Genomic DNA, 27,298 nt, shown 5'->3' on the forward strand with positions numbered 1-27,298 from the left:
TCCCATTAACTAACTGCACAGGAAGCTTTTTTGTCACATTTAAATCTTAGAGGTAGACTGTAATTTGTTTCAACTATGACTATAGTAGTACTTGAGTCGTAAGGTATAGTAAGCTTTCTGTTTGAGAAACTTTGAAAATTACAGTGATACATTTGAAATAGAAGTGACATTGATAATATCTAAAATGAAATTATTCAAATATAACTTATCTACTTGTTTCAAGTTTTAAGTTCTTGTCTAGAGAAAAATTAGTCTTGTGGAAATATGGGATGTTTGTGTTTGGAAATATTCCTGCTGCTACAAATTTCCTTTAAAGGGGTTGACTCTTTTATTACTTGTTTAGCGGTAACGTCACGTTTGTACTAACAAAAACTCCTTTAGGATTTGGGTACTTTTTATAATGGAACTCTAATTGTACAAATAAAATTTATAAGTGTTGCTCTACAAGCATCTGTCAGAGGAATAGCAACATCATGAGAATATTTTTACAAATACTGAGTTAGGATTTTATGTTCTTGGAAGGTCTGCCCGTTGAGGCCACCGTATCATTGACACATTGTCCTACCAGGACTGTAGCGTTTGCTTTGATAAGGAGTAACTACTACATCTCACAGACTTAAAAGTGTCATAAGCAGTGATGTTACCTAAGCAAGGAGTATAATAAAGGAGTGGACCCTCCCCTTCCATAGCTGTGTGAGAGTCTCTCATGCATCAGTTTACCATCGTTTCATTCCATCCATCCAGGAGACTACACAGAAACAGAGAGGACTATGTGGAAAGAAGTGCTGAGTTTGCAGATGGTTTGCTCTCAAAAGCTTTGAAAGACATTCAGTCTGGAGCACTGGACATAAATAAAGCAGGCATACTTTATGGCATACCTCAAAAAACTTTACTTCTTCACTTAGAAGCCTTACCAGCAGGGAAGCCTGCATCTTTTAAAAACAAAACTCGAGATTTCCATGATAGTTATTCATATAAGGACAGTAAAGAAACTTGTGCAGTGCTGCAAAAAGTAGCCTTGTGGGCAAGAGCTCAAGCAGAGCGCACAGAAAAAAGTAAACTCAATCTACTTGAAACCTCAGAATTAAAATTCCCAACAGCTTCCACTTACCTCCATCAGCTAACTCTACAGAAAATGGTCACTCAGTTTAAAGAAAAAAATGAAAGCCTCCAATATGAAACTTCAAATCCTACTGTACAGTTAAAAATTCCTCAGCTACGAGTAAGTTCTGTCTCAAAATCACAACCTGATGGTTCTGGTCTGCTGGATGTTATGTATCAAGTTTCCAAAACCTCTTCAGTCCTAGAAGGATCAGCTCTCCAAAAACTGAAAAATATACTCCCTAAACAGAACAAAATAGAATGTTCTGGGCCTGTAACTCACTCAAGTGTTGACTCTTACTTTCTACATGGGGACCTCTCTCCTTTGTGTCTTAATTCTAAAAATGGAACAGTTGATGGAACCTCTGAAAATACTGAAGATGGATTAGATCGAAAAGACAGTAAGCAGCCCAGGAAAAAACGTGGCCGCTATCGGCAATATGATCATGAAATAATGGAAGAAGCTATTGCAATGGTAATGAGTGGAAAAATGAGTGTTTCCAAAGCACAAGGAATTTATGGGGTACCTCACAGCACTTTAGAATACAAGGTAAAAGAAAGATCTGGAACACTGAAGACTCCTCCGAAGAAGAAACTACGATTACCAGACACTGGGTTATATAATATGACAGATTCAGGGACTGGCAGCTGCAAAAACAGCAGCAAGCCTGTGTAGATTACTTGTTAGGAAAATGTGTGTGTGTGTGTGTTTGCGTGTGTGTGTATGTGCACAGGTGTGTATTTGTGTGTCTATATACACACATGTGGGAATTACAAATGCTCACTCTGACAGGAGACATGAAATTTTACAGTTCAAAAACCACTTACATGCCTTTTGAAAAAAAGTTTTATTCAGGGTTTTCACTGTGGACAGAATTATATAGTTGCTTACTTAATTCTGATAGTTTGTATTTAATCCTTGTATAAATAGGTGAAAAAGATTCAGGTTTTCTTTAGTAGTCAATAGCATAAAGCGTCGTGGGAAAACGAGTAATTGTCAAGTGAAACATTTTTATTGGTGAAAGACCATTCCAGCCATTCAGTTGAACCATCTTATAATGGAAATATGGTATTAATAGTTTATGAACATTCTATACAACATACTTAACAGTTGTTGTATGTATGTCAAACAACCAATCAAAGTTTAAATAGACAGCTATCTCCATACTAAGAAAAATTAATATATACAGTATTAGTACACTACAGTGCATTCTATGAAATACAAAATGCACTCAAGTGCATCCACCAGGAATAGAAAAGAAAACCTTAAAGGATATGTATAATGAAATTTAATATTTATCATTTAATAGTTGATTTAGCAAGAAGTTGGGGTTTATAAGGTATATACTTTAAAAAAAAACTGACACATAGTTAACCCCAGCAGCTATAGAACCCTTTAATATAAGATGGAGTACTAAGAACAAAAAATAATTTAAATTTAATTATTAAAATAATTTAGTTTTGTTTTTCATTTGAAAAATAAGCTAATGTGTAAGGTTAGAAAAGAAAGTTGGAATGCAACTTAGAGCATGTTTATAATGTGCACAGAAAAAGCTTGAGAATGATAATTTTGGTTTAAATGTGCTGGTTAGTTGATGTTATGACTACTTTAAATTTTAAGGATTGTGACACACTCCTACTATTGAAAAACCTCAGTGTAACTTTAATATATTTGCTGCTGTGACATTTCAAAACATTTTCAGTTTATCAAAATGAATTGCAGATTTCATTTTGGTGGGCGATACATTATCATTTTGCTAATAACCAAATTTGCAGTTTGTTCAGGGTCTTGAATAGATTTACAAATATTTAACACTGAAGCTGTTTTGAACTTTCAGTAATGTAAACTCTACTAATTGGGTAGTTAGAAGCTGGGCAGTGCATTTTAACTTTTACTAGACTCATAAGAGAGACTGGTCATTTTTACATAGCAGTTTTAAAATATGGGTCAAAGTATCCTTGTTGGATTTATGGAGTATGCAACTGTAGTGGTAAAATGTTATAAAGCATATGCCTTCATATAAAGAATAGGGATTTGCTTTATGTATTCAAAATTCTCTGAGTGCCCCCTTTCTCTGTTAAAATTCAGGTTCTGATCATTTTTCTAAGCCAGTTTTCCTAAGTCCAAAAGGAATACTTTTAGCTGAATTTTAAAAATAAGTGCACCTTGTCAAATACTTGTGTTTTTACACTTGTGTTTGTGTGTATTTAATAATCACATATACATGTAATACTAAAGAGATTTTCAGCTATTAAATTTTAAAACTGCTTACATGTTTAAAGAAACTGAAGAGTGAGAAACTACACAACCAAGCAGTTATTTGGTCTCTGAGATCTATACTGAACCCTCTTCAGCTATTAATGTTACCTGCACACTAGGGTATGAATCCTCTTTTTTTTTTCACCCCAAGAAAATATACATCATAGATTACAGAAAGCAGATGTCAGGGTCATCTTTCTTTTTAAAGAATTAAGCCATATTTTGTGAGGGCCAGAACTTGGATTATTTAGTATATTTCCCCCTTCCCCCAATGAAAAACAAAGTTAAAGGTAAAGTACATATTTCAAAACAATTTTATTGACCTCTTTATACAGAATTTTACTTGGAAAACTTTGGGGGCTTTGAATGCATTACATAATATTTATATTGTATTGAGCTTTTTTATTCCTCACACTATATTTACATTAATAAATTGATTAAGAAGTTTATAGTAAAGGGAAACTTACAGAACACTTTTGTATCATTTAAAAGATGACCTGACCAAAAACTTTACAGGATTCATAAATCAGGGATCATTTTGCTATTGACTTCACAGTAATCAGTAGTTTTATAGGTAATATTATAGTTAATTTGCAGCATTTTAGTACTTGTATTATTTATTTTTGGTCAGAAATAGTAAATTAAAATATTTTTTGATAGTTTATAGGTAATAATCAACCCATAACTTTTAAAAGAAACAAAACATTTCTATTACTGAGTTAACATTTGATTATACAAACTAGGAAAGGCAGGGAAATTCCCCTTCTCCCCAGTGGTTCTATTAAGATGACCTTTATGTTAAACTTTCAAAGTACTTTATGAATTTAGTTACCAGTTACTATTTATTAATTGACAATTTTCTGAAAAATCCCATTTCAGCAGACTTAATGAAGGTGAAAGCAATCCTTATGTGCTTTCTACTTATTTGAATGTTCCTCAAGTATTTTATATTTAAAAAAAAAAAAAAGGAAAAGAAAAAACAGTGCCTCTGTTTTTAGAAAACTACTGCTCAGTAAAGTTGTTTAAACCATTTCTGGTAGCTAATGACAATTTTATATTAAATTGTATACTAACTTTAGTGAGACTGATTTTTTTAGTTGTTTACAGTACAAATACTTGTATTTGTTTTTTAATTGCAGTATTTCCATTGTCGCAGTAATTTAGTAAAACTCTGTGGCTGCCTTGATTTTGACAGATTTTGTTAATATAAACTGATTGTTAGGCAATTAGTTATATTTATGCATAAATCAATTGCACTATAATTCATGAATTATTTATTACAATATTTTCTAATGAATTCATGTATCTGTCTTGTGTTGTAAATGTACTGTAATTCTGTTCCTACTTTGTGTTGTTATATATCTAAATCTGATTGTATGAATTTTAATTGTTCAGTTAACGTGTTTCTAGGTTGTAATTTGTAGTAAAGCACTTCAATGCTTTTGCACTTAAATTTACAACACTGTTGGTGTGTGATTGATTTACTCATTCAGTAAAAGAAAAAAAGAAAAGAAAAGAAAAAACTGACTACACTGACTTCTTTGATTTACTTTAGGAAGCAGTTTTATTAAATATAGTATTCTAATTTACTTTTTCTGAAGAAATATTCCAACAAGTTTCTAATGGGCAAAATGGATAGTCATTTACTAAAAATAGGCAGGATGTTTGGTTTATAAATCAAACAGGAAAAGATTAGAAAACTTTAAATGCAAAGGATTTACCAAAAAAATACAATTTTAGAACCTTATATAATCACCCGAGAATAATTCTAGGCTGGATACTTACCTGTGCGTTCAACTACTATTTACTCATTACTAGGTTTTTATTTAAGATCTTAACATGCAACAAATATGGGGGGAAATGTTTGAAGCCAAATAAGCATATTGTGAAGTTCTATAATTTGAGATCTTAGTTTTCTGCTATCTGATACATAAGATAGAATCTAATATCTGAATATCTAATTTATACCTTTATTAAGCTGTTCTTATAGCATTAGATGGGAATTACTGGCTACCATAGTATTTTTGAAATTCCATTATTAATAAACTGAATAAGAAAACTCTAAAAGCTTTGCTTAGAATGTCAGAAGAGGGATATAAAAAGTGGTTTTGTAATTTTGTGAGTTTAATCGAGTTGATATTACACCATTGTTTCAGAATACTTAACACTAGTCATTAGTTTTTATTATTTATACCGCATACCTGGCTTTATTAACAAAAAAAAAAGGCCTTTGAGCATTTCAGGAAGAGTTATGAATGGTTATTAATCTTCAAAATACAACATATTTTTCCAAGAAACATGTAAATTCTTTGTTATGCCATAACATCACTTTAGAAACTGCTGAAGTGCATCTCTCACAACATTCTGGGTTTTCTTTTGCTTGTGTGAAAATTAGTCATTTTTAATTTGCTGGAAAAGAATATAATTATATCGTAATCTTTGATAGTTATCATTTCTTCCTGCCCTTGCTCTCTACATGTATTTTTTAAAACTATCTGATTGAATCCTCGGAGTCAATTGCATGATTTTACACTCCCAACCATGACAAAATTTATAAAAAATTATTTTCAAAAAGGAAAGGATACTGGGGTCATGTCCTATCTTCATCTGTCTAGAGGCAGCAGTGGACTTTAAAAGTTTTATTGTAATTTCATATCTCTTCTCACTTTGTTTGATAGCTTCTTTATGTCAAATCACTACTTTTAGTGAAACATTGGTTGAATCTAGTAAAGTTATCTTTTTTTCCAGAAAAGTTTTGATCACGTTTAAAATTTGCTTTCTTATTTTTGCTACTCAAATAACATAATTTTTATAAAATATAAGTGAAATATTACTTATCTCTGAAACAAGCTATATCAGTTTTAGGCAGCAAAGTAAAAATATTCCACTTCCTGTTTTAAAGTAAAAATTTATAATTTTTAATATGGATGAGCATAAAAATTCTGTATTTAAGCAAAAATACATTCTTCAATAGTAATTCATAATCAGCATTATTCCAACCTTAAATAAAATTTCTAGAAATCAGGAACTATTAAAAACAAATGTAATAAACTGTAAGTGAAAGGCAATTTTCATGTACAGAGTTTGGTGATATGTTTAATTAAAATAGATACTTTTCTGAAACAGAACTCTTTAAATATATTTTATTCTTCCTGCTGCTGGTATTGGATTAAAAAAAAAAATTTGTAGACTTCTATATTGGTTGATAAGCAAGCCCGGTTCTTAGTTCAAGTTAGATGTATAGTAGTTTCTGTAGTGGGCCATTTTCCGGCATTTGAAACTTAATAATTAGGTAAGTAATGCCTTTAGCTTTTATGAAATTACTTTAGTATTTAACATCAATTAAAAATAGATTTTATTTTTAAATAGCTAACGCCTGCAGCTTAATCTTAGGAAGGACATTCTCTTATTTACATAAAATCTAAATCCCTTAATTTTCCTTGTGATTATGGGAAGCTTTTACTATTTTCACAGCCTTGGAAAAAATATCTATTTTAAATAAAGATTGTACTCCTGCATTTTATTTTCCTTATTTGCACTAATGTAGACTGATAATTATGTATCAGAATAATTTGTAAAATGGCTACTTTATAAAAATTTAACTCCTTCTGAAGCACTTTCCATTAAATATTCTTAATACATTCAAAACATTAGACATTAATATATAAATGTAATCATATGTATAATCATCAGCTTTTATATTGCAAAAATAGGGCTTTGCTTTGACTTATACTTTGTTGTAGGAAATTAGTTATGAGTGCTTCATTATATTTTTGCTAAACAATAATCAAAATGCCATTATTGCAGCTCTCTAGGAGTCAGGAGTCCAGCAATACCAAAATATCTTTTTTCGAACGCTGTTAAAATTATAACTCCTTGTAGTGGTATTTTTGCTGCAATTCATTTTTTGTTTGATTTTTATTTTTAGTTCAACTGTTGATGCAAAATCAGAGGAAGCTTCTAAAATGGAAAAAAGAAAATCAGCATTAAGCAAAGTTTTGGAATCTTTGTGCATACATCACCAGCAACAAGTTTTGGCTATGTTGAAATTTCTAGTCCAAGAGCAGAATGCTGCTTCTCTTTGCTGTTGTAATACATCATGTGTTGTGTCTTCAGAATCTCAAAAGCCCTTAATCGAAGATAATTTATATGGTCTGTTCTGTAATTGTGAATATAGGCTGGCAGAAAAAGGTTGTTTACAAAACGAAAAACAAAGCCCTGGTTTAGAACCTCTGCCAGTCTGTATTAAAGATTTAAATTGTTTATCTTGCCAAACTGTAACTGTTGAACACATTAAGCCAGTAGTGAATAGAGGAATTGCAGACAGTTATAATTCTCACAGGTGCTGTTCTGGACTGTTACCAAACATTCACTCTACAAAATCAGCCTTTCGTAGTCCTCTTTTGTCAAAGGAAGTATGTGATCTTTCAGTCACTCTTAAAGATGCCTGTAGATCTCGAAGTCCCTCACCCCCACCATTATCACCTGTAGAAACTGAAGGATTTGAAAAATTGAAAGACGTCATCTCAGAGATTTCAGCCTTAGAAAATAACAAACTTGAAGCAAACATTAACCAGCCTCCATCTCTCACACCAGCAGAAATAAGCAGCAATAAGAGTGATCATGAAGATAAAATACTTAAAACTAAAAAATCCAGTAACTCTTATTCTTTACTCTCAAATGACAGCAATAATTCTGCTACAAATCATGAAAAAGGTGAAACTGCTATAATTTTTCAAGATTTAATGGATCGCATTAATGAAAAACTAAAATCAATAGAAACCACGGATATGACAAGCCTTGTACAGTTATCTAGCAGTGATTGTAATACATATAATGATTTAAAATTGGGAGATTTCATAACGTCTCTCTTGCATAATGCAAAAGCCAGTGATTATAGTTTTATGGAACTATTGAGTCAACACGATAAAAAGGTAGAAAATAAAATTATTCAGACAAGATTTCGAAAGCGTCAAGAAACTTTATTTGCAATGTGCAACTCCTCTGATTCACCCATGTTTAGAAGGCAGTCTTTACAGATAAAAAGAGAACTTGCTAGTCTCGATGAAAATTTTACAAGAAAAAAATACACCGAGAAAAGTTCAAGGAAGTTGACACAAAACAATGATATATCTTCATCAGACAAAGGAGAATTCTATCATGACCAAGGGTCTTCTTTACAAAATTCTAAAAGACTTCAAGATAAAAATGCTGAAACATCATTTTCACCAAATTATGCATTACAGTCACTGCAACTACCTCTTCATAGCTCAGAAACTAACTTGTCTTTTAATTCATTTTCAGAAAGCTTTAAAACAACTTCCCCTGAGAAAATGAGCTTAAGAAAGCCACAGGAGAAATCTGCAGATGGAAAACAATTTTTGCAAAATCATAGGAAAAATCCAAAGTTAAGTAATACTCAAACTCTTTTGAGAAATGATGCTTCTGGACTTTTGAGCAGAACTAAACGAAATATTGTGCCTCCAGGGTGGTATTCTATATATGTAACAAATAATTATGTTTTTAAAAAATCACCTAAAGCCAAAAAAGTATCCGAATCCACAACAAAAAACGTTCCAGTGAAAAATATTCACATTGAAAGCTCACACAACATAGACCTAAACAAAATTGCAATGAATTCTAATTTACAAGTTGTTGTGAAGCGTTTGGAAGATACAATAAATATAGCCAATAAATCCTGGAATAATCAGCCATTATCAGAAGGATGTAAAGCATCCAAGAAATTGATAGAAATTGATGGTAAAGATCAAAATGCTGACAGAAATATGACTCTTACTCTAAATAGAATGACATGCAAAGAACAGAGCTTATCAAAATCTGTGGTAGCATCCAGCAATATTATCAAAAGTCATTGCATGCCTACAATGGATTTGAATAACAAAAGACTTGAAAATCTGAAAAAGTCAACTATTTTAGATATGGGTCGCTTGATTTCCAGTGTTGAAAATGTACCAGCAAAATATGAAGGTATTGAAAGTTCATCTGTTTCCAACTATTCTAGTCCTATCAAACTCATGTTTTTATCTGAGGTTAAAAGTAGTGAAGGAGTCAAATATACTTTAACTTCAGTTGGTACTTCCCATTCAAATGTTGTTCTCCCTTCTGAAAAACCTACAATCCATCATGTAACTGAAGAAAAAACAGAAACAAATGAAGATATCTCAAATGCGAACTCTGAAAATTATCACTCCAATCATTATGATACCGATACTCTTCAAAGAGAACTAAACAAATTCAATCATGCAAAAGAAACTTCAGGATCCTCTACAATGTTTATAGGTGATATAAATAGTGATAAGCCACAAGAAGAAACTACGGACAATTCAAGCAGTGCTATTGATCCATCTTTTAAAAGAAAACCAGGTAGACCAAAAAAAATAGGTCCCCAAGTTGTGAGACAGATTAAGCGACCAATTGGAAGACCACCAAAGCCTAAAACTGATCAAACAGACATCACTGTTTGCCAGAATGAGCCCGTTAGTGCTGGAAGGAAAAGCCCAGAATCTCTCATATCAGAAGTAAAAGAAGGTATTTATAAAAAGAGTATTACAGTAACTGTTATTTATGGAAGATCAAGAAGAACTAAAAGGCATGTTTCTGAAGGAAATGTAAACATAAGCAACCTTATGTCTTTAAACAATAATGCTGGGGATTTTCCAACTGAATATAATAGTCCCAGAAATATTAGTGAACACAAAATTAACTTGGGTGAAAGAATAAGTGCTGTCGCAAGCTTGACTACTGAAAGTGAGATCTTGGGGTCTGGCTTTGAATATGTGAGACCCATCAAGAACAAATCTGTGATACCTCAGCCTTCCAAGAACATTGTTCGACCAAATCAGAAGCCTTTGACGATAAGTAGGAAGCCTGGTAGACCAGCAAAAGTGAAAATCTCTGGCATATCTGTGACTATTAATAGAACTTCACCTCAGGAAAGAGAAGTAAGTATTAGCAGCTGCTTGCCTCCTTTAGAACAGGAAAATACGTTAGGAAAAAATCTACCTGAAGAAAAGTATGACCAACAGTGCACTAAAATGGATAAAATAAGGCACACTGAAGCTGATATATTTAAAAATGGATCAAAAAGTATGATTGCTACTGTACCTTTGAGACATTCTATTAGGGACAGAAAACCATCTCTGCATTTCTTACATTCATTAGCATCTTCTAGCTCACTTATTTATAGAAATGCTCTGCTCCATAAATCATATAAACTGCATTTGCAGAAAAATAAAAGTCAGAAGGAAAAACATAGACAGTCAAAGATGAAAATAGCTTACAAAGATACCCCAAGAAACAGATTTTCACGGAATGCAAAAAAGTGTTTGGAAGATAATAAATTAGTACCTATTTCTGAAGTATCCTTGGATCCTATAATTTCATCAAACCCTTTGCTCAGGTGGTGGGCTACCTCTGCTTCAAATGATTCCTTATTAGAGGAATTAAACAATAGATTTGAGCAAATAGCAAATGCTTGGGTGCAAGTAAGTGGCGATGAAGCTGAAAATTGTATTCATAAAAAAAGAGAGCACATTGAAAATGATCATTTCAAAGTAGCAAGCCCTTTGGAAACTTGTCTTTTAGAACTTGAAGTTTCACCTGTAAAAATGCTTTTTCAGAAAAAGTATGATTTGAATGAACTCTGTACTTGGTTTATGCAAACAACAGAAACACAGTCTCTTTCACTAGTTAGAAAAGCAAATGCCCGAAACCCTTTGGAAGTAATAAATACCAGGGGAATCAAATTAGGGACCAAATATTCTGACTTTAATGCCAGCCCCTTCAGAAAGCACTTTAAAAAATTTGCACTCTCTTCTCCTTCAAAATCAGCAGAGAAGTTGCATATACTGCATAAAGTGACTAACTCTCCACTCTTAAATGTGAAAAGTAATTTAGCAATAGCTAGATTAAAAAGGACTGAGTTTAAGAGGTTGCATCATGAAAGGTGGAAAAGAGAGGGAAAGCTGCACAACCATGGAACAGTTGACTGGAACTCTAAAAGGAGAAACTTAAGATTTTTCTGCCAGAACCAATTTTTAAATAAGACTGAGGGAGAAACAAATGCTGACATCCCACTCCAAGGAAAAAGCATAGTAGATAATCAGTGTGTTTTGCCACCTGAGATCAGGGGTGACTTGCAGCAGAGGGTAGTAATGCCTGACTTCAAAATACGTGCTAGTTTCGAGAATAAATTTAAGTCAGAAGCAAAAGAGAATGGAACAAATTGCAGCCAAAAAGACTTTCAAAAGGGACCAAGACTAGAAAATGTGTGTCCTAATAGTTGGAGGTCAAAAACCTTAAAAGACTGTAGAATATTTTTGAGGAAGCTCAACTGTCTTGAACACAGAAATACTTTAAAGCTAAATACAATCATTTACTCTCCTGAATCTACTGACAGTGGAAATACTCATCAAACTCATATGGAAGAATCAAAGCGCTTTACTTTAAGATCTCATTCTGCTAGGCAAAATTCTTTTAAAAAGCAATCTAAAGAAATAGAAAATGCTAAAGCAAATAATCCTTCAGCTGATGAATTTGCTGACCATCTTGGCAATAGTAAATTAAGCAAATGTATTAACTTTGACAAGAATCCTGATAGTTTTGAAGTTCTTAGCAATTTGAACAAAAGAAAAAGACCACCATGGAAGACCACAGAAGTATCAACAAAAAGACATAAACGACAGTCATGCAACAGTGGACAAATGGCAAACTATTTTTCCAAATCCCTAGGTAAGTTCTTCTCTATGTAATTTTGAAGTTTCATTGTAGGTGCCTTGAGTAAAGTATAACAGGTAGAAAAGGAACAGCTGATTCAGTTTTAATTAGTTTCCAAAATATTTGGACAACCTAATTTCTTGGCACCTAGTATGAAACTCATGAGATTAGGTGCTGCTAACTGTATCAGTGTGCTTCCCCACCTCTTAATATGTCCAGGATTTCACACAAATAAAAATATATATAGTAGAGACATAGAAATCATCTTTAAAATATATTATTTTAGTAATGTAGATGTTATCTCCTTTTGCATTTGGTTGATCTAATAAAATCAGTAAGCAGTTTGACAGATAAATATAACCAAGTAACTAACTAAAAATTAAGTACCACACTATAGTAAATATTACTCACTTGAGAAATCAGTAACAACTTTGAGACCATGTTTTAAAAAAAGTAAAGACTATCTGTTAAATTGATAGATTGTAACATATTATCCTAGGATAATCTTAATCTCACATCACCCACCAAGTTGTTATGTCATTTGGAACTCACTTTAAGACTGATGATTTGAAGAGTGGTAGAGCACCAATATTTTTAAAAATAAATCAGCAAACTTGTTGAATAGTTTTTTGATATCAGACATTGAGTTCATTTCCACAGATATAAAGATGAGGATTCTTTTTCACAGATAATCCGTAACCTAGCAAGAGAGAAAGAATCATGTACAAGTTATTGTTAAGGTAATGCCAAATTCAAAATGCAAACCAGAATTACCTTAGCAAACAATTACATCCTTTACTCAGTTATACTGACTTGATGTTGGTGCCTCAGGGAGACTCAAGGACCCTACAAGCTTCTCCGACCCACCGTCCGTGGGCCACGTGCAGCCCGGGACTGCTTTGAGTGTGACCCAACACAAACTTTTAAACTTTCTAAAATGCTATGAGATTTGTTTGTGTTTTTTTGTTGTTGTTTTTGTTTTTGTCTCTGTAGCTCACCAGCTATTGTTAGTGTTAGTGTATTTTATGTGTGGCCCAAGACAGTTCTTCAGCGTGGCCCAGGGAAGCCGAAAAGATTGGACACCCGTGCTAAAACCTAGTAACTATAATATAGGAACACTGTAGTTGCCAATGTAGCCGTTTCCAGCTCTTCTTACTGATAAGTACTGGACAATGAGGGATATTGAGGAGTATGGAAGTACTTACTGATTATTTGCTTAACATGAAAGAAATTTTACATTTGGAAATTTAAAGATATTATATAGTTGCATCATTATATATTTTAGGGGTGTTTTAGGGGGAGTTGGGGAAGTATTGGCCTTATTTTTATTACTCTTTTTAAAACTTGTTTAAAAGCTAAAATAGGTAGTATCAGGTCTTATATTAAAATAGCAAAAGCAGTAAATTCTTGATTTTTAATAAGTTAATGATTTTATGACCCCTAAGATTCAGTTATTCAACTATATAACTTTAAAACCTATTTCAGAAAGTAATGATTAAAATTTCAAATATCTAACATGCAATGATTAAAATTTTAAAGGTTGGCCAAAGTAGATTCTCAATTATAAATGATTAATCAAAACTTTAAAAAGTGACCTCTGTTTCTTGTTCTCGGGATAACTAAAAATATCAAATGCCATGTCAGGAAAAAGAGAGGTAAAAAAAAAACTGATAGTGTATTTTTTTAAATTATAAATCATCTGAAAATATACACACATATTTCTTAAAGACTATCATGAATGGAGAATAAAATGTAAAGCTTCATCTTAAATTCTTTATATCATCCTCATATCATACTGTTACAGTTTACCAGAAGTAAATGCATTAATTCATTTTACAACAGAACCGTATTTTGTCCTTTCAGCTTCTTAATCATTGTATCTTCCTAAGAAATAAATATCAAGCGTATTTTAATGTGATTATTTACCCCCACTAAATATGAAATCATCCTAGAAAAAATAAGATGGAAGATGCCTAATTACTACTTTTTCAAATTAATTTCAAAATCCTTTTGGGCAGTTTTAAAATTTTTAGTATCATATGAAGAGCTGTTTTTGATCTTTCTCATTTTTAAAATTACTAGTACTATTTCCTGTTCTGCTTAAAGTTTTATCTATCTTTCACTGATAACTTTCCTTCTTTATTTTTTAACATTCTTTTTTTTAGTCAATCAACAAGGACATTATTTTTATAAAGTTGTATTTATAGAAATATTTGTTATATTTATCTGATTTTTAAAGTATTATTTTTTTCTCATTATTCTTGGTATCTCATACTTTGCCTTTTTGGAAATGATGCTAAAACTCATTATTAGTTTTATATGTGTTTTTCTTCTTCATAGAATAAATTACTGACTGAAGACTTAAGAGACTTAACAACCAGACTTTTCTAGAAAAATTTCTAAGGCAGTGTATATAAGGAAATTTTGAAATATTTCTATTGATGAAAAGTTTTGCTTCTATCACAAATATCTTGTTTTATACATTTTGAGATTAACTGTCCAGATATAATTTATGAGTTTTTAAATTTATACTTCACCACATTTGTACTGCTGTATATATCAAGTGTGCACATGGAAAGGAGGCAGAAAAATGCAATCCCATTCTATTCTTATTTCAACAAGTATTTAATGAATGCCTACAATATGCTCTTAGGCACTGTGGAAGGTTCAAGTAGTTCCTTTCCATCTAAGGGAGAAAACAAGACCTACATCATTTATTTAATAAATAGAATGTATTTCATTTTTTAAGTGGGATATTATATGCTTTAAGGGGATAGAATAGTTAAAGTCATGGTTGTTGCTCTTATGGGGATTACCATGTCATGAAGGATAGAAAAATGGATAGGCAGTTTCAGTAGAAGGATGATGACTGCTATGATCAGAGAGAGAGCGATGGATTTTAAGAGCACATTAAAGGGAAACTGAACTCAGATTTAGGGAATTAGGCAAGGTTTCCTACATTGTTGCATCTAAGCTGAGGCTTGAAGGAGGCGGATGTAGTAGAAGTTGGAAGAGGAGTGTTTCAGGCAGTGCAAACGATGTGGAACATTTGAATGACAAAAGAGAGCAAGCAGCCTGGGCAACATAGTGGGACCCCATCTCTGCAAAACAAACAAACAAAATTATTCAAGTGTGGTAGCCCACACTTTGCTTGAACCTGGGGGATCGAGGCTTCAGTCAGCCATGATTGTGCCACTGTGCTCCAACCTAGGTGTCTCAACAACTTTTTTTAAAAAAGAGCAAGCATATGTGGAATATTGAGTAATTTATCAGAACTGAGGCATAAAATAGGAATCATGGATCAGGAGGGCGTGGGAAAATGGTAAACAATGAAGCTACTGAGGGAAGCATAGCCCATATTGTGAGGTCAGCATCAAATAATGAAACAAAAAATGTTTTAAGCCCTATTAGCAGTAATTGAAAAGAATAGATTTGAGATCTATAAAGTTAAATCAGTGTCTTAAAGATTAGAAGAATAAAGGGAGAACATCCAGGTTTTTGCCTTGAACATCTGGGTAGAGGATAGTAAGATCTACTAAGATAGAATGCTCTTTAGATGTGAGGATTTGAGGTGTTTAGTGGGATATCCAAGAAAGGATGTTAGGAAGCAGTTATGGATATGCTTCCTAAACATATGGATGTTTCCTAAGAAAAAGGCCTGAGCTGAGATAAGGGTTTGTGAATCAACAAATAACTGAAACCATGAGAGTGGAAGAAATTACAATGAGATTATTCATTGTAAGATTGAAAGAGCCTAGGAAGTCAGAGCCCCAAAGATTTAGGGAAAAGGAAAGATGTATACAAAAGGAGACTGATGAGAGTAGTTGAGAGGTAAGAGGAAAGCCTGGAGAATGTGGTGAATGGAAATGTGTTGTAAGATGAGAGAAGGCAATGTAAATTGTTGATAAGAAGTCAACTAAGATGAGCCCTGAAACGGTTCCATTGAATATAGCAATAAGAGTTTATCTTAGTGGTTGGGAAAGAGTAGCTTTGGTGGACTAACAGAGCCACAAGTCATATTCAAGGCTAGATGAGTTAAATGAAGGAAGAGAAAGAAAATTAGCACAGAAAACTATAATGGGCCATGAATGGAGAGAATATACAAAAGTTAGCTAGATTAAGCTGGGGTCGAAGACAGGTTTAAAAGATATATATTTATACTAATGGGAAAAAGCCAATAGGGAATAAATGATTGAAGACACAGAAATGAGATGGCAACCAATGGAAATGGAGTGAAGCCCCTGTGTAGATTATTGGGTATAGGATCTAGGACATGGTTAGAGAGACTGGACTTAGCCAAAAGGGTCACTTTTCTCTTAAAAAAGAAAAAAAAAAAAAAACAGGGTAGTGGGAACAATATGTGGGAAAGCAAATCGGTAATTTGTGGGCAGAATCCTGAGATATTAGAGTTCATTTTCTATGAATCAAGAGGTAATCAAGAGTAGTATGTGGGATTGGGTAATTGGGGAATATGGACAAGGTTTGGAATAGCTGTCTCAAGAAATAGAGGATAGAACAACTGGTTTTATCTTAGCTGCCAGAATGTAAGCCTGGAGAAAGGTGGGTCCTTAGATTTAATAATAGTCAAGTTCGCCAAGTGGGAATGACAGTACAAAGAGATCCAGCCAAGAATATATCTGTTCTGTGAATAGTGAGCAGCTATATGATCAAAGCAGAGTTCTAGAGAATCTTTTCTAATAGTAGCACACAATATAGATTTGGGGGGTGGAGGATGGGAAATGTGTGAAGGGTCAGTTGCAGGAGATGATTTTTGAGATGATAATGACCTAAAAATGGAGAGTGACTGTTGGAAATAATATAGACCTTTTTAATATCGGTATCTTTTGAGTTCCCAAAGCAAGTGTATATCTTTTCCTAATTGATAAACATGTCGATATAAATAAGCTGACTCTGGACACCTCTGAGTAAACTTTTAAGAATAAAATAACCTAATGTGGTCTTGAAGCTCCTATAATAGTAGTACTCATCCTAAAACATTAAATTTTCCCATAAGAATTTCGAATTCAGTTGACACTTTGAATCGAATTCTGAGATGACTGAAAAAAAAAAAAAAAAGTTTGTCATCTTCTATTTTGCCATCTCTCCTCAAAAATAACTGAATTTACATTTTTCCCATTCAAAATTCTGGTTTTCACACAGGTTTATAACTGATGGCTGATTTTTAACTAAGTAATATACTCCTTCAACTACCAGAAACCAAGACTAACCATACATACTCCTCTGATCTTGCTTATGAGCATTTTAACACATATTTGGAACACTGAACACAAGATAAAAGTGAACTATAAGTAAAACTGTTAAGATTTGATTCTGTTAAAGTATTCTAATGAAATTAGGAATTTTTTTACACCAAACCCCCCTGAGGAATTTTTTAAAAAGATACATTCTCTTTATATTTGAGTTTTTCCCCTGTAATTTTCTTAGGAATTGAGTAAGATAAGAGTTTAGGTTTTAAAGAGTCTCTAATTTTTGCCATAATATTTTGTTAAAATGTAAAACAGCTAAACAATCTTCGTCTTGATGTTTTTTCTTAGAATTTTTCTTGAATATTTTATATTCCATTGCTTTCTCAACTATTACTGAGTTTTCAGGATATTGTTTTACTAATTGCCCCATATCTTTCACAGAAAATCATTCAGTTTATTTAACAAAGAATGGATATTTTTCTTTTGATTTATCAGGCGTTGTGTTAGATGTTCAAGTCACAAAGGAACTCAAGGAATTTACCTAGAAGATATTTCAAGTTTTTACTTTGGCAACATAATTAGTAAAAGAAACATAATTTGGCTTATTCCACATACTAGTGGTTGTAGAGAACAGAACTATTTTCAGACATAGATTTAATTCTCTAAATTGGGAAGTCTGGCCCATGGCATATTTTATAAATAAAGTTTTATTGGAACACTGCCATGTTCATTCACTTATATATTGTCTGTTGCTATTTTTGTGCTGCAGAAGCTGAATAGTTGCAACAGACACCATAAAGCCTACAGAGTCTAAACTATTTACTACCTGGCCCTTTGCAGAAAAAGTTTGCCGACCCTGTTGATATCACTACAATTTTGATATGGTGTGGCTTGAAAAAGATAAAAAATAAGTTGTTGGCTTTTAAAAAATATATTAAGGTCATTCTATCTTGTTCGTCACCAACACTCCATCTACTTCTTCCTCAACACTCCCTCCTTCAACACAATACAATGTATTTGACATGTTAGCTGTTTTGTTTTGTTTGATCTTTACGGGTCAATATCTGTCTTTGTCCAGCAGAGTGGTGCTGGGGGAGCCATGAGCACCAGTTGTATTCTGTTTTGTAAATCTTTATTCTCTCCCTGCAGCCTCCAGACCTGCTTTCTCTATCTGAGGTAAGTTCAAGGGTCACCCTTTTCTTCTTTAACCAGCTGCTAGCACCTGCTAGAAGGAGATTGGTTTCAATGCTTCACACCATGATAAATTCCTGCCTCAAGGTCTAAATATTCTCTTTCTCCTTTTTTCTTCCTTCTCTATTTCTTAAGAATTCAAAAGTCTTAGTTCAGCTCTCCTAACTACCATTTTTTCTTCTCATGTTTCCTGGGCAGTAACAGTTTTCTTGTTGTGGAGCTGAGCATTCTGTGATTATCATAACGTTAAGCCTAGTGAATTCACCTATAGTTTAATTACAAACAAAAAAGGCAAGAGTAGGTGTCTGAATGATTTCATCTTGCCACTTTTTTTTCTTGTTTGTGTTTATTTAAACCGGACCTTGGCTTCTTTTTCCTTCTCCCACTTCCAGGCAACCTGGAAAATGCATTTATTTGCTACCTTTTTCTGTGTTATGCAAACATAGAAAGCTAGATTTTAAAAGCCTGTACCTATACACTCTTTTTATTTATTCAAAAGTGTTTGTCTTCTGCATGCTAGGCAGTATGTTAGACACAGGCGAAATAGTGGGGGCAAAACCAGATGTGGCTCCTACCCTCACAGTTCAAGTTTATTTGGAGAGGCAGACATTGAGTAAATGCACAAATCTGCTGCATTCTCAGTATGTGGTGCTATGGGAATTTAATTTTGGAAGGTTTTACCAAGTGAAGGAACAGTTCCCTGAGCAAATGGCCATTAAGCTAAGCTGTGAAGAGTGAGGAAGAATTAACTAGGCCAAGTGGTAGAAAACCAGTAGAGTAGGAAAAAGGATTTGGATGTGGAAAAAATGCTGAGGTGTGGGATTCTTGGCAGGTTAGAGGTGTAAGTCATGGCTGGTGTGTCTAGTCAAGAGAGAAAGAAGGAGATGATGTCAGATGTAGAGAGGATTGAGAAGGAAGCAAAGGAACAGACTAAAGAAGTACTTATGAGCTATGCCAAGAAGTTTGCCTACTTTCAGTGGCTCCCATTGCACTTAGAACAGAGATTTAAATTGGAAGTGGATGGGGAAGATAAGACATAATCAGATTTTCCTTTCTGGAAGATTTCCCTGGTTGCATTGTGAAGAAGGAAGGGTATGGGGCAAAACACCTAACCATACTGAGACCATTGTGATTCACAAACTTTAGTGTGCATCAGAATCACCAGCAAGTCTTGTTAAAACAATTGTTTGGATCCACCCACAGAGTTTAATTGAAGAGATATGGGGCGGGGCCCAAGTGATACTTATGCTTCTGGACCAGGAAGTACACTTTGAGAACCATTGGTAATAGAGTGTAAGTGTTATAGTGGTAGAAGGAAGATTATTTACTAATATGAACATGTTATAAGTTTCCCTTTAAACACTTCTTCAGCTATATCACAAATTTTGCTCTGCTGTGTTTTCATTTTAATTAAATTCAAAATATTTTCTAATTTCTCTTGTGATTTCTTCTTTAGCCCATGGATTATTTAGAGACATATTAGCTGGGCGCAGTACTCACGCCTGTAATTCCAACACTTTGAGAGGCTGAGGCAGGAGGATTACTTGAGCCCAGGAATTCAAGACCAGCCTGGGCAACATGGCAAGACCCTGCCTAGAAATGTGTTGTTTCGTTTCCAAATATTTAGGGATTTTTCAGATATCTCTGGTGCTGATTTCTAATTTAATTCTAATATACTGTTTGTGAATTCAGTCTTTTTGAATTTTTGAGATGTATTATATGGCCGAGTATCTATGCAAATCTAAGTAAATGTTCTGTGTGTTCTTGAAAATAATGTATATTCTACTGCTGTTGAATGAAATGTTCTATAATTGTCGGTTAAGCAAGATGATTGCTAGTACTGTTCAAGATTTTTCCATCTTGGTGAATTTCAGTCTACTTGTTCTATCTGTTTTTGAGAGGGGGATGTCAAAATCTGTGACTATGATTGTGGATTTTTCTTTTTATCCTTTCAGATCTGTTAGGTTTTGCTTCATGTATTTTGAAGCTCTATAAATAGGTGCATTTAGAATTCTTAGGTAGTTTTTATTAACTGACTTTTTTATCATTATGAAATTAACCTCCTCTTTAATCCTGAAAATGTTCCTCACTCTGGAATCTAATTTATCTGATAACTACTAGAGTCGTTCCAGCTTGCTTTTCACTACTGGTGTCATAGTGTATCTTTTCACAATATTTTTATTTTTAACCTATTGTGTCTTTATGTTTAAAGATGATCTCTTTTATTAAGCAACTTAGAATCGAGGCTTGCCTTTTTATCCAATGTGACAGTCTCTGCCTTTTCAGTAGACCACTTAAATTTAATGTCACCATTAATATGGTTGGGTTTAAATCAGCCATCTTTCTATTTTCTATTTGTCCCACCTACTATTTGTTCCCCCCTTTTTTCTCTTTTCCACCCTTCTTTTGGATCAATACAGTGTGTTTTATTATTTTTTCAATCTCCTGATTTGCTTTTTAAAAGTGGTTGCTGGTCAGGTGAGGTGGCTCATGCCTGTAATCCAACCACTGGGAAGGTCACTTGAGCCCCGGAGTTCAAGACCAGCCTGGGCAACATGGTGAAACTCTGTCTCCACAAAAATCAGGCAGGTGTAGTGGCACGTGCCTGTGGCCCCAGCTACTGGGGAGGCTGGGGCAGGAGGATCACTTGAGTCTGGGAGGTGGAGGTTGCAGTGAGCCAAGATCATTCCATGGTACTCCAGGCTGGACAACAGAATGAGACACTGTTTAAAATAAATAAAAATAAAAAAAGCAGTTTCTGTAGGATTTATAGTATACATCATTAACTTACCAGAGTTCTGCCTTCAAATAATAATATAGTACTTCATGGGTAGCCAATAATTTTTTTTTATCTTTATTTTCGGTTCAGGGGTACCTATGCAATTTGTTATATAGGTAAATTGCATGGCACCGGGATTTGGTGTACAGATTGTTTCATCACCCAGGTAATAAGCATACTACCCAATAAGTAATTTTTCAGTCCTCTCCCTCCTCCCACCCTTCACCCTCAAATAGGCCCCGCTTTCTGTTGTTCTCTTCTTTGGTCCGTGTGTACTCAGTATTTTACTTCCACTTACAAGTGAGAATCCTTATAAATGTTTTGTTTTCCATTCCTGCATTAGTTCCCTTAGGATTATGGGCTCCAGCTCCATCCATGTCGCTGCAAAGGACATGATCGCATTGCTTTTTATGGCTGCGTAGTATTCCGTTGTCTATATGTACACATTTTCTTTATTCTACCAATGATTGGATTTAGGTTGATTCCATGTCTTTGTTATTCTAAATAATGCTGTGATAAATGTACATGTGCGTGTGTCTTTTGTGGTACAATGATTTATATTTCTTTGAGTATATACCCAGTAATGGGATTGCTGGGTCATGTGGTAGTTCTATTTTTAGCTCTTTGAGAAATCGCCACATTGCTTTCCAAAATGGCTGAACTAATTTACATTCCCACCAGCAGTATATAAGCATTCCCTTTTCTCCACAGCCTTGCCAGCATCTGTTGTTGTTTTGTTTTGTTTTTTTTTTTGTCACTTTTTAATAATACCCATTCTGACTGATAAGAAATGGTATCTCGTTGTGGTTTTGATTTGCATTTCTCTAATGATTAATGATATTGAACATTTTTTCATATGCTGAGTGAATGTCTTCTTTTGAAAAGTGTCTGTTCATGTCCTTTGCTCACATTTTTCTTTTTTTTTTTCTGAGACAGAGTCTTACTCTGTTGCCCAGGCTGGAGTGCAGTGGCACAATCTCAGCTCACTGCAACCTCCACCTCCCGTGTTCAAGTGATTCTCCTGCGTCAGCCTCCCAAGTAGCTGGGATTACAGGCACCCGCCAACATGCTCGCCTAATTATTCTATCTTTACTAGAGATGGGATTTCGCCATGATTAGATTCCTAACCTCAGGTGATCCGCCCACCTCAGCCTCCCAAAGTGCTGGGATTGCAGGCGTGAGCCACCATGCGCAGCCCCTTTGCCCACTTTTTAATGGGTTTGGTTTTTGCTTGTTAATTGTTATAAGTTCATCTTATAAACTCTGGATATTAGACCTTTGCTGGATACATGGTTGACAAATATTCTCCCATTCTGTCAGTTGTCTGTTTACTCTATTAGTAATTTAGTTTAATTAGGTCCTATGTGTCAATTTTTGGTTTTGTTGCAGTTGCTTTTGGCATCTTCATTGTGACATCTTTGCCAGGACCTGTGTCCAGAATGGTATTTCCTTGGTCAGCCTTCAGGGTTTTTATAGTTTGAGGTTTTACATTGAAGTCTTTAATCCATCTTGAGTTGATTTTTGTATATGGTGTAAGGAAGGGGTCCAGTTTCAATCTTCTGTATATGGCTAGCCAGTTATCCCAGCACCATATACTGAATAGGGAGTTCTTTTTCCATTGCTTGTTTTTGTCAGCTTTGTCAAGGATCAGATGGTTGTAGATGTGCAGCTTTATTTCTCAGCCTTCTTTTTGGTTCTATTTGTGTATGTGTCTGCTTTTGTACCAGTACCATGCTCTTTTGGTTACTGTAGCTGATATGGTTTGGCTTTGTCCCCACTCAGATTTCATCTTGAATTCCCACGTGTTGTGGGAGGGACCTGGTGGGAGGTAATTGAATCATGGGGGCAGGTCTTTCACATGCTCTTCTTGTGATAGTAAGTCTCACAAAATCTGATGGTTATTATAAGGGGAAGTTTTCCTGCACAAGCTCTCTTCTTTTGTGTGCCACCATGTGAGACATGCCTTTCACCTTTCACCATTGATTGTGAGGCTTCCCCAGCCATGTGAAACTGTGGGTTCTCCATTAAGCCTCTTTCTTTTGTAAATTGCCCAGTCTCAGGTATGTCTTTACCAGCAGCATGAAAATGGAATAATACAGTAAATTGGTACCAAGAGTGGGGTGCTGCTGAAAAGATACCCAAAAATCTGGAAGCAACCTTGGAACTGGGTAACAGGCAGAGGTTGGAACAGTTTGGAGTGCTCAGAAGAAGACAGGAAAATGTGGGAAAATCTGGAACTTCCTAGAGACTTGTTGAATGGCTTTGACCAAAAGCCTGATAGCAGTAGGGACAATAAGGTCAAGGCTGAGGTGGTCTCAGATGGAGATGAGGAACTTGTTGGGAACTGGAGCAAAGGTGACTCTTGTTACGTTTTAGCAAAGAGACTGGCGATATTTTGCCCCTGCCCTAGAGATTTATGGAACTTTGAACTTGAGAGGGATGATTTAGGGTATATGGCGGAAGAAATTTCTAAGCAGCAAAGCATTCAAGAGGTAACTTGGGTGCTGTTAAAGGCATTCAGTTTTATAAAGGAAGCAGAGCATAAAAGTGTGGAAAATTTGCAGCCTGACAATTTGATAGAAAAGAAAGACCCATTTTCTGAGGAAAAATTCAAGCCAGCTGCAGAAATTTGCATAACTAATGAGGAGCCACACGTTAATCTCCAAGTCAATGGGGAAAATGTCTCCAAGGCATATCAGAGGTCTTCACAGCAGCCCCTTCCATCACAGGCCGGAGGCCTAGGAGAAAGTGATTTCGTGAGCCAGCCCCAGAGTCCCCATGCTGTGTGCAGACTAGGGACTTGGTGCCCTGTGTCCCAGCCACTCCAGGTGTGACTAACAGGGGCTGAGGTACAGCTCAGGCTGTTGCTTCAGAGGGTGGAAGCCCCAATGCCTTGGCAGCTTCCACATGGTGTTGAGCCTGTGGGTTTACAGAAGTCAAGAATTGAGGATTGGGAACCTCTGCCAAGATTTCAGAAGGTGTGTGGAAACGCCTGGATGCCCAGGCAAAAGATTGCTGCAGGGGGAGGGCCCTCATGGAGAACCTCTGCTAGGGCAGTGCAGAGGGAAATGTGGAGTCAGAGCCCCGACACAGAGTCCCTACTTGGGCACTGCCTAGTGGAGCTGTGAGAAGAGGGCCATTGTCCTCCAGACCCCAGAATGGTGGATCCACCAAAAGCTTGTACCGTACACCTGGAAAAGCCTCAGACACTCAAAGCCATCCCATGAAAGCAGGCAGGAGGGGGGCTATTCCCTGCAAAGCTACAGGGACAGAGCTGCCCAAGACCATAGTAACCCACCTCTTACATCAGCGTGACCTGGATGTGAGACATGGAGTCAAAGGAGATCATTTTAGAGCTTTAAGATTTGAGTACCCTAGCTCCTGTGTTTTGGCCAATGTCTCCAATTTGGAATGGCTGTAATTACTCAATGCCTCTACCCTCATTGTATCTAGGAAGTTAACTAACTTGCTTCTGATTTTATAGGCTCATAGGTGGAAGGGACTTGCCTTGTCTCAGATAAGACTTTGGACTGTGGACTTTTGAATTAATGCTGAAATGAGTTAAGACTGTAGGGGGCTGTTGGGAAAGCATGATTGGTTTTTAAATGTAAGGATATGAGATTTGGGAGGGACCAGGAGCAGAATGATATGGTTTAGCTGTGTCCCCATTCAAATCTTATCTTGAATTCCCATGTGTTGTAGGAGGGACCTGGTGGGAGGTAATTAATCATGGGGGCAGGTCTTTCACATGCTCTTCTTGTGATAGTGAGTCTCACAAAATCTGATGGTTATTGTAAGGGGAAGTTTTCCTGCACAAGCTCTCTTCTCTTGTCTGCCACCATGTGAGACATGCCTTTCACCTTTCGCCATGATTGTGAGGCTTCCCCAGCCATGTGAAACTGTGGGTTCTCCATTAAGCCTCTTTCCTTTGTAAATTGTCCAGTCTTGGGTATGTCTCTATCAACAGTGTGAAAATGGACTAATACAGTAGCCTTGTAGTATAGTTCCAAGTCAGGTAATGTGATGCCTCCAGCTTTGTTCTTTTTATTTAGGATTGCCTTGGCTATTCACATTCTTTGTTGGTTCCATCTGAATGTCATTGGCAGTCTGATAGGAATAGCTAAATCTCTAAAATTCTTTGGACAATATGGGCCAATTTTGATTTTTCTTATCCCAATATTGATTTTTCTTACCCATAATCATGGAATGTTTTCCCATTTGTTTGTGTCATCTCTGATTTCTTTGAACAGTGTTTTGTAATTCTCCTTACATTACAAAGAAACCAAAGATCTTTCACCTCTCTGGTTAGCCGTACCTAAGAATAAAGAATAAATTCCTACAAATTTTATTTTTTTGTGGCTATTGTGAATGGAATTGCTTTCTTGATTTGGTTCTCAGCTTGGATGGTTGTTGGTGTATAGAAATGGTACTGATTTTTGTACATTGATTTTGTATCCTGAAACTTTACTGAAGTTGTTACAACCATACGTTTGCATTTTTTCTCCAAGTCTTTGTGCTTTTATTTCTGTAAACGTTACAAACCTCATAGTACATTATTCCTATTTTTTCTTCACACAGTTATTCAGAGATTTTTTAAATAGGAAAATAAGTATTTTTCCCATGAATTTATCATGTCTAGTGTTCTTCATTCTTGTGTACAGATCCAGATTTCTATCCGATATCTTTTCTTCTGCCTGAATGACCTCCTTTAGCATTTCTTGTAGTGCAGGTCTGCTGTTGATTAATTCACTCTGCCTTTGTATGTCTATAAAAGTCTATATATCACGTTTTTGAAATATATTTTTTCTGCATATGGATTTCAGATTTGATCATATTTTTCTCTTAGTACTGATGCTCCTCAACTTATGATGGGGCTACTTCCCGTTAAATCCTTGTAAGTTGAAAAAATACCGTAAGTCAAAAGTTCATTTAATGCACTTAACCTATCTAACATCACAGCCTAGCCTCACCTACCCTAAATGTCCTCAGAACATTACATTAGCCTACAGCTAGGCAAAATCATTAAACACAAAGCCTATTTTACAATAAAATGTTGACTATCTCATATAACTTATAGAATACTGATATTGAAAAACAGAATGGTTATATGGGTACTCAAAGCATGGCTTCTGCTAAATGCCTATCACTTTCACACCACTGTAAAGTTGAAAAATGCTAAGTTAAATCATCCTAAGCCAGAGACTGTACTTTACAGATATTGTTCTACTTGCTTCTTGCTTGTATTGTTTCTGAAGATGGGTATGGCATTCTTATATTTGCTCCTCTGTATGATCTTTTTTCTGCCAGATGCTTTTAAGATTTTCTCTTTATTACTGGTTATCAACAGTTTGATTATGAAAGGGCTTGGCATTATTGCCTTTATGTTTTCTCTACTTGGAGTTTGTTGAACTCCTTGAATATATCAATTTATACTTGTAATCACATTTAGACATTTTTTAGCCATTATTTCTTTTTTTTTATTTTATTTTTTATTTTTTATTTTGAGACGGAGTTTCGCTTTTGTTGCCAAGGCTGGAGGACAATGACGCAATCTTGGCTCACCACAACCTCCACCTCCCTGTTCAAGCGATTCTCCTGCCTCAGCCTCCCAAGTAGCACCACGCCCGGCTAATTTTGTATTTTTTTTTTTTTTTTTTTTTTAGTAGAGACGGTTTCTCCGTGTTGGTCAGGCTGGTCTCGAACTCCTGACCTCAGGTGATCCGCCTGCCTCGGCCTCCCAAAGTGCTGGGATTACAGGCGTCAGCCACTGTGTCTGGCCAGTTTCTTTAAACATATGTCTGTCCCTCTCCACTCTCCTCTCCTTCTGGAATATAAATCACATGTATTTATCCCACAGGTCACTGATACTCGATTCATTTTTGCTAATTTTTTTTTTCTCTTCTTACTTTCATTCTGCATATTACTATTCCTATGTTTTTAAGTTCACTAATCATTTCTTTGGCATTGTTTAATCTGCTATTAATACCATCTAGGATATTTTTTATTTTATTAATGGTTTGTCAA

General features: G+C 35.0%; 1 protein-coding gene across 13 annotated transcripts in view; it reads left to right on the top strand.

The window, feature by feature from the left end:
• LOC105487875 (ligand dependent nuclear receptor corepressor like) overlaps nucleotides 1-27,298 on the top strand; it is a 296,771-nt gene that overhangs the window by 254,585 nt on the left and 14,888 nt on the right. For 8 of the 13 annotated variants that reach the window (XM_011751506.3, XM_011751504.3, XM_071093802.1 and 5 more), the window contains one exon: nucleotides 7,290-12,112. The exons of 3 other annotated variants lie outside the window; for them this stretch is intronic. In XM_011751506.3, the coding sequence (XP_011749808.2) occupies nucleotides 7,290-12,112 (4,823 nt within the window). Of the gene's footprint in view, nucleotides 1-744; nucleotides 4,885-7,289; nucleotides 12,113-27,298 lie in introns of those variants that run through there. 2 more of the 13 variants (XM_011751508.3, XM_071093814.1) reach the window with 2 other exon arrangements.

Source organism: Macaca nemestrina, chromosome 3, assembly GCF_043159975.1.
Source record: "Macaca nemestrina isolate mMacNem1 chromosome 3, mMacNem.hap1, whole genome shotgun sequence".
NCBI lineage: Eukaryota > Metazoa > Chordata > Mammalia > Primates > Cercopithecidae > Macaca > Macaca nemestrina.